We start from the raw sequence: 11,844 nt of genomic DNA, 5'->3' as shown, positions 1-11,844 counted from the left end.
AATTAGGTCTAAGGTCAAGGATGGTATTTCAGTGACTAAATCTTCAATGGAATATGGTGAAACCGCACTAAACGTAACAAAAACATCTCAAGAAAGAAATCTAAGCAAGGTCAGATTCTTTCTTTCATACTGCTTTTCCACCAGGCAGCAACTAGAAATGATTTTGGGCTATTTTAGTTACCCCAATAGTCAACCCAATGTTGAAGACCATATTGAAAGATTTCAATTAGGTGTGGAGATGAGCAGCATGAAAGGGGTTTCTAAACCTTTCAGATTATTTGCCCAGTTGTTGAAAGAATTTTCAGGCCATGTACATCATGTAATTACTTTTCACGTCGGTTCCATTGGTCCCTCCCCTGATTTCCATGGTCCTTCATATAGATGCATACCAGTGGGGTTTGGGAGGTCATTCAGAGGCTATTTTGTATTCGGAAGATGGCCTCCTCAGTTTGCAGCATTTCACATATGTTGGAACTAAAGACATTCTTCTTAACATTGAAGAGAGACTGTTCAGCAAAGGAACTGCCATATAAAGATTTTTGTAGATAACCAAGTAGCTGTCGGTTACTTCAAAATGGGGGTAGTCCTGCTCGAGAATTCTCTCCATGCAGTGACTCTTCCCTTTATAAAGTTCCTTGAGGGGAGAGATGTTCCTCTCGTCATTCCTTCTGTCTGGTTCACTATCCAGACTGACATCCTGCATACAGAATGGACCTTGGACAAAGTTCTTTTCTTTAAAGATAATGGAGTTTGTTTTGGATCTCCAAATAGACCTGTTTGCGACAAAAGAAAATCATCGACTTCCACTACAGTATATGTAGCCCTGAATGTGGGCTCTCAAGTAGTGGCAAGGGATGCTCTTGAATCAATATGGAACAAATGGTCATCAATCTATCTGTTTGCTCCACCGAGTTTGATTCCGAAGTCTTTGAATATCATTCTGGAAATTTCAGAGTCAGCTGTGCTAATAGCTTCACCTTGGCCAAACGGCCTGTGCTTCAGCATCTTTAAGCCAAGACTGCCCCCTCTTTGGTCTGCACAGGTGTATCAAAGTATGAAGTCTGATTACTGTGCCTTTGCTTCCTCCGTTCTGATCAAGAATCTTCATGTTACGGTTTTCTCCTGTATTTTTTAGAATAATTTTTCAGCCCACAATATGAATTATTTGATGAGCTTCAAGAGGTCTTCATCTTCTAGACCTTACCAATTTGTGTGGAAACTTGGATGGCTTTTGTAAGGAATAAATCACCTCGTCAGATAACCCAGTACTATTTGGCTTCCTTTCTGGTCCACCTCTTTGAGGATAGGAAGCTCCAGCCTTCAATTATCTTGTTGTATAATTGGCATTAAGGGAACATCTCGAAGTATGCATTTGATGCGGATCTAAAATTTGACATGTTTCCTAAGGTCACCCAGTCTATTGCATTGCATAGACCATATCTACCAAGTCATATTGTCTCTTGGTCTGGATAGGATTCTTGAGTTTTTGGCTAAGTTAAATAATTCCTCCAACTCCATTAAAAAACTTTAAAAAGCCATATTTTTAATAGTTTTAGTCTTGGGAGCAAGAGTTGAACTGGCTGCCTGTCCGAGGGACCAGGAGTTAATTACCATATCCCAGGTAGTCTTCTAATTTTGACCCTGGCCTGCCTCATCTTAGCCAAAAACCGAAAGTATCTAAAGAGATGAGATCTGCATTACATTTTGGCTCTTGAGGGTTGGGAGGTTTTAACCTCTGGATAATGATTACCATGCAACTGAATTTATAGGGATCCACACCCTCAGAAGGTAGCTGGTTTCAAAAAACCTAGACTAATAAGTCCCTCACAACAAGTGCTATCCATGTTTTGATGATCTTCCTAATTAAAAATACTGATTCTGTCTTCATCTCTAAAACTCATGATGTGAGAAGAATTTTCTTCACCAGCATTCTTTATTAATAGTCCTTGGATTACTATGGTAGTGAATTATGACGAATCATTATTACGAATAGGCTCTCATAAGGTGTGTACTTTAAAGTCAGCATAACTTGGTTTTGAGCAATGATGTTTGGTTTGTTAATACTATGAATTACTTGCCGTAGCGGAGACCAGTTAAGGGGACCATCCACTATGTCCTGCATTTTTTTTTTTCTAATTCAAATTACACCATTTTTATATGTTTTAGACACACAACACCTTCAGCATATAAAAGTTTCAAGATATTTGATCAAAAACTTTGATTTATTAGCAAAAATCAGGATTTTTAAAAAGAAATTTAAGTACATTTTTCTCTACTAATATGACATCAGTTGTATTGAAAATTATACTTCTTTATAAACCGAATAATTCTGTGTGACAGATTTTCAATTTTCCTTTTCTTTTTTTTAATGAATTTTTTCTTAATTTTTTTTTGTCTAGATGCAAAATAATCACGAAAAAAGAGAAAAAAGAAAAAGGAAAATCAAAATTCTATCACACAAAATTGTGGAATTTTTATTCCTTTTCAATATCTTTCTCTCTAAAATTGAACAATAAATGAGAAAAATGTACCGTAAATGTTTTTGACTTATGATTTTCCAAAGATTTGCTAAAAATTTTCACTTTTTTCTTAGAAAAATAAAAAAACCATTATCATGATAACCTTACTTTGTACTTTTATTGTTTATTCCTACATGAAGGCTTCTTAACCTGTTAAGCGTCCCCCCTGGACCAGGTTGGCGCTAACGTACCGTCACGCTTTTTTTGCCCTGAGCGGTCATTTCACTAATGATAATTTTTCAAAGTTAGTATCATTTCTTTATGCTTATAATTCGTATTCATAGTTAAAAGTAGGGATATTAATTACATGGTAGAGTAAAAAAAAACAAATAATACTACTATTATTTCACGTCAAATTGCTACATAATACTGAATATTCTAATGGGTTCTTTCTATCTTCAATCGTAAATCTTACGCCTGGATAAGCAACAAAAGCAAAGGGACAAGTCTCTCTCTCTCTCTCTCTCTCTCTCTCTCTCTCTCTCTCTCTCTCTCTCTCTCTCTCTCTCTCTCTCTCTCTCTCTCTCTCTCTCTCTTCTCTCTCTCTCTCTCTCTCTCTCTCTCTCCTCTCTCTCTCTCTCTCTCTCTCTCTCTCTCTCTCTCTCTCTTTTTTTTTTTGTGTGTCGGCGTTTCCTTTCCTATATAGTTTTGTGAAATCTCGTTGTCCAGTCATTCGGTAATGAGAAGTCATTTTCGCTTTCGGCATCGAAAGAAAACTTTGTTTCTTCAATATACTCATCACTGGAGGATTCAAAACTAGTGCTCTCATTATCAAACAGGTTATCATTATCAAATTCCTCAACAAGAATATCATTTATTTCATCTAAAGAAATAACCTTCCTCTTTAGACCGTTCATTACAAAAGGAACAACAAACAACCACTTCCGCATGAACGCCCGAAGCGCACTGATAGGAAACCAGTTTTCTAACATCAAGCTACCTTCAGAAAAATAGTTGCCAGACATCATAAAAGTTTCTATTTACAGCCCCCATATGCTGAGAGTGTTGCCAAGTGATGATCCTATACTTACTATACGAGTAAACGTAATATCACGAGACTGACGGCTTGAAAAAGGCAATTAAAGTCATGAACGGAATATGCAGTTGAAGGCAGTACCGAGTAGATCGTGGTGAACGGTTTATCACGTGGGTGATGCTTAACAGGTTAAATGAGGTATTTAAATCACAAGTTTACTAATACAATTGGTGTGAGGGTGTCATCAGTTGTCAGCGCCCTCTCATTGTTGCCAGAGTTTTAGTTAGAATGGTCCAGCTTTGTACTCTTGTACATGTTTCCCTCTCTTCTTGGTTTGTTTTTGCTGCTCTCTGCTTGCTTTTTGTTCTTTCTTTGACCTTAGTGTGGCCTTGCTACATAGTTCACGAGGACGTTGCGAAAACACAATATACATACGAACTGCAAGTGAACAAACACACATGCATCATAACTCCTATACATCTTTGAAACTTGTTGGTCTTCTCGTAGATTGTAGTTTGCGTTCTCCTACCCTCTACCAATGCCTTCCATCTTTGCCAGACGTAGAAGATTTTGAAATGCGAGTGAAAAAATCGCTATGTACATGCAAAACTAAACACGCAAAGACGATTCTGTCAAACTCAGTCATGCTGACGATGCAGTAAGATAACGTCATCATTTCAAGACCGCTTTATATTCATTATTTGTAGAAATTATTGGCTGAAACTTCTGGAGAGCATGACGTAAATATTCACAAAAAATAGAAATATACATATACACATAAATCCCTTTAGGGACACCTTCTTAGATAGCAAAGCAACAGCGTGTAATTGCTGGAAATGAGTTGGACCCATAGAAGTCAAGATCTGAAATGAGAAAAAAGGGGTAACTTTTTTTGTCCAAAAAAATTTGTCCAAATTTCATGAATTTTTTTGGGTACCCAAATGAAATAGAAAGAGGCTAATTTTTTTTTTATAGAATAAACTCATATTATCCTAGAACAGAAATACATAATAAAATGTGCACTAAGATGTAATTTACTGTTATAACAGGGGCGAAATCTTAAGGTCATTTTTTGACGGCCTAGTTTCACAATGTAAATTTCTTATGAAAATCATTGTATCTCCTATGAAATATGATATTTATGCATTAAAATATACCAAAATATCACGAATTCTATACAGAACAAGAATATATATAGATATGCCAACTTACCTTTCGGGTATGTCAACAAAATGGCCGCAGACCGCAACAACTCTTACAGCCCAATCTACCACTTGAAATGAAGAATGGGGTTGCAAGCTCCATATTATCATCAACATATCTTTTTAACTCCATTAGAAGTGTGTTGATGACATCCATGCCGAGGGAATACTGCCTGCTGGCCATTATCGAAGATAAATTCAAAATAAATAGAAAAAAATCCAATTTGCAAAAAATAAAAAAAATTCAGAAATTAGCATTTGAGGGAAAATGGACCTCATGGCAATATATGGCATCTAAGCCAAAACCAATGTCATGCAAGTGGTAGACACACCATCCACCCACACTTTCCAACTATAAAGAACCAAACAAGTATCAACACTGTTCGACAATTTATAATTATGTAATAACTTTGCTGTTTGATCACTTACCCCTATAAAGGTTTGTCAGGGTCGAGGTCGATCCCTGGGGGGGTAAAAAAACGGGGAAGGAGGGAAGTTAGACGAAAATCAGTCCTAAAGCAGACAATGGCATGTAGACTAGTCACCCCTTGCAGGTCGATCACTTCTATATTCGAGACAGCTGGTGATTTATGGGGAAAAAACAGGTTTTGAAAATGCTGTAGGGGTCGCGTACGACCCATCATACCTTTCCAGGGTAAGTAAGGTGGTCTCTCCAGCGGACAATGTTTTGCTGTACAAATTATGTCATGCATGAACAAGGCCATAAGGGATGGCTCCAATGAACTGGCAGCCACGTTCACTGCAGGAGTACTTAAGATGTAAGTGCACTCAATGTGTTCATTGTCAAGACAAAGTTCACGATGAAGACTACCAAATCTGTCTTGGCAGCAGTAAGGGAAGGCGACTGGATGGTCTCTCTCTCGACCTTCAGGATGCATACTTCCACATCCTGATTCATCCAAACTTTCAACAATATCTGAGGTTTGTGGACGGGAAAGTAGTGTACCAATTTCGAGCACTGTGCTTCGGCCTCAGTCCTGCTCCTCTTATTTTTACAAGGCTCATGCAAAATGTAGCAAGCTTTCTACATTTGTCAGGGATCAGAGCCTCCCTTTATTTTGACGACTGGCTAATCAGGGCGTCGTCATTAAATCGCTGTCTGGAGAACCTCAAATGGACATTAGACCTAACCAAGGAGCTAGGTCTCATAGTGAACGTAGAGAAGTCGTAACTTACTCCATCCCAGACTATTCTTTATTTGGGGATGGAGATACAGTGTCGAATTTTTCGGGCCTTTTCGTCTCCCACAAGAATGGAACAAGCTCTGTTAAAAGTCCGTCACTTGCAAGAGAAAAACAGTTGCCCTGTAAGAGTTTGAACGAGCCTCGTGGGAACTCTTTCATCGCTGGAGCAGTTTATCTCTCTGGGGAGACTCGACCTTTGCCCTCTCCAATTTCACCTAAACCATTGGAACAAGGAGAAGGGCTTAAAGAGTATCTCGATCCCAATCTCCAACTCAGTCAAGACATGTCTGACTTGGTGGGACAGCAACGTCAGACTTCGAGAAGGTCTTTCTCTTGCGATCAAGAACCCAAACCATGTGTTGTATTCAGATACATCGGATTTGGGTTGGGGAGCGCCACTGGACAGTCTGGAATGCTCGGTTCTTTGGTCCACGGATCAGAAGAAACTCCATTTAAGGCAAGAAACATCTCTCTTTTGATGAGATTCGTGCAAGGAGAAATGAATGTCTTAGCGGACTTCCTCAGCAGAAGAGGACAAGTCATCTCCATGGAGTGGATGTTGCACAAGACTGTGTGCGAGAAGCTATGGATGACATGGGGTCAACCCACCATAGATCTTTTTGTGACTTCACTGACAAAGAGGCTCCCAACTTACTGCTCTCCAGTTCCAGATCCAGAGGCAGCCCACATAGACGCTTTCCTGCTGGACTGGTCTGACCTAGACATCTATGCCTTCCCACCATTCAAGATCCTAGACAAGGTTCTTCAGAAGTTCGCTTCTCATGAAGGGACCAGGTTGACGTTGGTTGCTCCCCTCTTGCCGTCGAGAGAATGGTTCACAGAGGTTCTTCTATGGCTGGTGGACATTCCAAGAAGTTTACCGTCACGAATGGATCTCCTGCGTCAGCCTCTTGTAAAAAGATTTCATCAAAGTCTCCTCGCGCTTCGTCTAACTGCCTTCATTCTATCGAAAGACACACTAGAGCTCGTGGGTTTTCGAAGGAGGCAGCTAGAGCGATCGCAAGAGCTAGAAGGTCCTCTACCATCAGGATATACCAATCCAAATGGGAGGTATTTAGAGACTGGTACAAGTCCTCCTCTATTTCCTCTTCCAATACCACTGTAGCACAGATTGCAGACTTTCTACTTTATCTCAGAAATGATCGCATCTTTTCTGCCTCAACTATTAAAGGCTACAGAAGCATTTTAGCTTCAGTTTTTAGACATAGAAATTTAGATCTGTCTGATAATAAAGATCTTCTAGACCTTCTCAAGTCTTTTGAGACTTCCAAGGAGCGTCGGATCACTACTCCTGCTTGGTATTTGGATGTGGTCCTTTAGTTCCTTATGTCTGAAAGGTTTGAGCCGTTGAATTCAACATCACTCAAAGATCTTACACTCAAAACTCTCTTTTTAGTGAGCATGGCTACCGCAAAGAGTTAGTGAAGTATATGCCTTCAGCATAAATATCGGCTTCTGTTCTAATAAAGCAGTATGCTCGCTTCAACTTGGTTTTTTAGCCAAAAGAGAACGGCCATCTCGTCCATGGCCTAAGTCGTTTGAACTTCCCAGTCTATCTGAAGTTGTTGGGAACGAAATTGAAAGAGTCCTGTGCCCTGTAAGAGCTCTTAAATTTTATTTGAATAGAACCAAAACGCTGCGAGGCATTTCAGAGGCTTTATGGTGTTCGGTTAAAAAAGACCACCTTGCCGATGTCGAAAAATGCGTTGTCATATTTTATTAGACTTTTAATTAGAGAGGCTCACTCTCATTTAAGTGATAATGAAGTTAGAGCGGTGGCAACTTCAGTAGCATTCAAACAAAATAGATCCCTTAGAAGCATTATGGACGCAACCTTTTGGAGGAGTAAATCTGTGTTCGCTTCACAGTATTTAAAAAATGTCCAGACTCTTTATGAGGACTGCTACATGTTGGGACCATTCGTAGCAGCGAGTGCAGTAGTGGGTGAAGGTTCTACCACTACATTCCCTTAATCCCAATATCCTTTTTCTTCTCTTGAAACTTTTAATTTTTTGGGTTGTACGTGGAGACTTAAGAAGTCTTCCGCAATCTTTTGATTTGGCGGGCGGTCAAACTTGTTTCTTGAGAGCGCCCAGATCAAGGGTATTGATGAGGTCCTGTTATAGGGGTGTTCACCCTGATTATAACAGCTCCTAGAAGTCTTTCAGCATCCTGAGAGGATCGCTGGGCTTCGTAAGGATAGCGGACTAATGAGTCAGAGTATTCATCAGAGTCAGCTTCCTTATCAGGTACCTATACTTAAGTTTGTTTTTTGAATATTTGTCAAAAACTCTTGAGCATATACGCCTTTGTTTTAATACTGGTCTCTACCCTCCACCATGGGTGTGAATCAGCTATATATATATTCACCGGCTAAGTTTAATATTTAAAAATTATATTTTCAATTTAAAATAAATTTTTGAATATACTTACCCGGTGAATATATATAATTAAAGGCCCTCCCTTCCTCCCCGATAGATACCCTACGGACTGAGAAGAACTGAATTCCTGGAGAAGTATATGCGGTATCTGGCCGATAGTCGGCGCTGGTGGGCACACCCGGCAGCCATCATGGCGATCGCTCGCGAGTTTTTGGAATCTGTCGACCGTCGGAGACGTAAGCTATATATATATTCACCGGGTAAGTATATTCAAAAATTTATTTTAAGTTGAAAATATCATTTTACAACTATGAATGTACATTTATTAGTGAAATTAGATTAATTTCTTGGTACTACTTTAAAAACTATAATTTATTTGTTAGTAAGCTTAGTCATATTTACCTCTCGAACTCTCGCTCCTCCTCTTAGACCGGAAGTTCAACTCGTGTTGCATCGGACATCTCGTGTTACCAAACTATATTTGTCTGGGTTTTGGCCAGTTTTCATTACTATGCTGGCCATTGCAGATTGGGGATGGTGGCAGACTTTAATCTGATTACCTACAGCAAACTAACCTAGTATGGATGGCACTAGTACAGCTTTGCTAGTCCTGATGATACACAAACCCTTTCATCACAGGTTATCTCCACTCAGAAAGGGATTTGTATGTTTAGGGCACACTAGTTTATGAATGGTAAGGTATTGTTTTCTATTTTTCTTCATCATTGTTGTCTCCTCCTCCTTCCTATTGACGCAAAGGCCTAGGTTAGATTTCGCCAGTCGTCTCTATCTTGAGCTTTTAATTCAATACTTCTCCATTCATCATTTACTTTGCGCTTCATATTTCTAAGCCGTATAGGTCTGGGTCTTCCAACTCTTCTACAGTAGTGTTTTGTGGAGCCCAGCTGAATGTTTGTTGAACTAAACCATCTCCATCTACCCCTCATCATGATCTCATCCACATATGGAACTTGAGTAATTTCTCTTATAGTTCCATTTCTAATCCTGTCTTGACATTTTAACTCCCAATATCCTTCTGAGGGCTTTGTTCTCAAATCTACTAAATCTATTGGAGATTGTTTCATTGTCATACCATAACTCATGCCTATAAAAATAACACGAATCTCAGTAAATGATTTATCATCTTTTTGATTTCTAAATTTTACTTAACCTAGCCATTATCTGTTTCACAAAACTCTAATTCTAAAGACCCTGTATTGGAGATCATAGTTCCTAAAAACTTAAATGATTCTACCTCATTAATCCTTCTCAGTATATTAAACATATATAGTATATGTTCGTACACTTTTTGTGTACAGTATGTACATTGAGTATGATATATACTCTATATAAATCTGACTTACGACTAAAATTAACTTCCTTACGCATCGTAAGAACTGATATTGTTCGTAACCTGAGGACCTACTATACAATTTCAGGACATCCAGAGCTTTACGGAAGTGTTATGACAGGCATCTGGTGTTGTTCAGAGCCATCCCTTAAGGGTTGATAGTCAGATTCGTTACTTTTCCTCTTCTATACAGTACAAACGTGTAGCACAGCAATTATAAGTTATTGATTGGTGGTACTGTTGACCTTCATAGTGGACTAGTCTTTTCATTATTACTCTGTTACTAGTTCTTGAAGACCACACAGCACATAAACTCTAAAAAAGGGCTTTTGACAAAGGAAAAACCTGGTTTTGGAAGGTGCTGTGTGAATTCCAGGACCCTTCTTCCACCTGAGCTTTGTGCTTGGGAGTGGGACAATAGATTCTCACTTAGAAAAGGTAGTAGGCAACTGGCTGCAAGTTGTTGTCCAGGTAGACTGGTTCTCAGCCGTAGCATTGATTAATTTGGCTATGTCGTAATGACGTCTCCCGTAGCAGACGGTTTTCATCATTGAATGTTCAAGAGTACCTGAACTCTAAGGTGTCTCGCACATTGAGTCCGTGCTTTGCCTGTTGATATGCTGACCCTAGAGCAGGGAAGACAATATGTCTTTGGTATTTGTTTTAGTGGGTTTCCTGTTCAAGTCTTTTATCAAAACTCCCATTTTAACAAAAAAAAAAAAAAAAAAATATTAAAATCTAAAAAAAGAATTCTGACTAGACTGATGTACAAAAGAGTCCCCTCTATATATTTACATATATTTTTAAATCCATGCTGTACTGAGAGAGCAGTAAGGGAACCGCGATATGACAAGGGAGTTCTTTACTACTAATATGTATCTATATTGTCCCTTCAGTCCTTAGTTGAACTTACTTTTTAAACTAGTTATCTTTGTGTCACTGCTTAAATTCTTCTATCTTATTGTTCCACCTCTTTCATCATTCATTTTGTGCAAATATGTGTCACTGAATGCGAGGTTTTTGTGTGAGGCTATATGGTCTAAATATTTATATCTATTTATCTTTATATTGTACTTTCAATTTTTTGTATCTATTAGGCCACCACCACCAGGCATGGGAAAAGCAGCAAGGCGAGAGTGGCGGGAGAGAGAGATAGAACGGGTGCAGTGCATAAGGGAAGGCAGGTAATGTATAAATTAATTCCTAATCTATTAAATGTATCCTTTTATAGAAAAATTGATAAAAAATTATATTGCAGTTATTTGTTGAATTATAAGATTTTTGCCTAGATTTTAGGCATTAATAAAGTAGCAATTTTTTTTGCCCCATTCTCTTACTAGTTTGTAAAATTTTTAAATCAATTCTTGTTATGTTCAGTTCACATGTTAATCAACAGTGAAACATTTCTTATAAAGTTATTACTTAATTATGTAAGGTTTATCTAAACAATTAAAAAATTTTACAGGCCCATCAATCACTTGATCAACCACGAATCTTCAAATGGCATAGCACTTGAAAATAGTACAAACTTTAAGGTGTCACAGCAAAGTGGTAAGTTTCTATATATATTACTATGGCACTCAGTGAATTTTGGAAGTAAAATAATGAACATGGACAAGAAACTAATTTTATTGATGACGTGTGTAGCATTACTTGTTTTTCCAGTTATCTCAGGGAATTTCGCTTTGAAGGTATATTAAGACCCCTTATATTCTAGTACTTTTCCAAACAATTTATCCAGTGCCCTCTTGTCTTGTTAACTTTTTTCCTAACACTTTAGGAATATACACACTTCCCAATCTAACTTTCGATCATTCCACCTGACCAAACGTTTGCGATCATTCTGATCTATCCTTTTACCTATGCTAACCTTTATACTACTTTTTAGTATTTCCACACCTCTTAACTTTTCATGTTTCCTACACAGTATGCATAATGCAAATGGTCAGGCTCAACAGCTTTAGTCAGTTTTCTTCAATTTGCATTTCAGATCCACACTTCTATGATTGAATGTTGCTTCAACAATCTCGGTTTAAATTCTGAATGCACAATGCCACTTTTCTTGTATCATATAGTCTGTGACTGTCATTAAACATATTTAGTCTTAAATACTGATAAGAGTCAACTTCTCCCATTTTTACACCATTTCCAAGAACAATTGATTATTGCTTTGCTATTCCATGTGATCT

General features: G+C 38.2%; 1 protein-coding gene across 1 annotated transcript in view; it reads left to right on the top strand.

Annotated features, from left to right (window-relative positions):
• Positions 1-11,370, top strand: part of LOC137654630 (gametocyte-specific factor 1 homolog) — a 40,198-nt gene extending 28,828 nt beyond the window's left edge. The window contains exons 4-5 of the mRNA XM_068388430.1: positions 10,753-10,839; positions 11,121-11,370. Of these exons, the coding sequence (XP_068244531.1) occupies positions 10,753-10,839; positions 11,121-11,355 (322 nt within the window). The 3' untranslated portion in view covers positions 11,356-11,370. The remainder of the gene's footprint in view (positions 1-10,752; positions 10,840-11,120) is intronic.
• Positions 11,371-11,844: the final 474 nt, after the last annotated feature.

Source organism: Palaemon carinicauda, chromosome 15 (genome assembly GCF_036898095.1).
Source record: "Palaemon carinicauda isolate YSFRI2023 chromosome 15, ASM3689809v2, whole genome shotgun sequence".
Classification (NCBI taxonomy): domain Eukaryota; kingdom Metazoa; phylum Arthropoda; class Malacostraca; order Decapoda; family Palaemonidae; genus Palaemon; species Palaemon carinicauda.
Note: the sequence above shows the minus strand (reverse complement) of the source record. Positions and strands in the feature narration are given on the sequence as shown.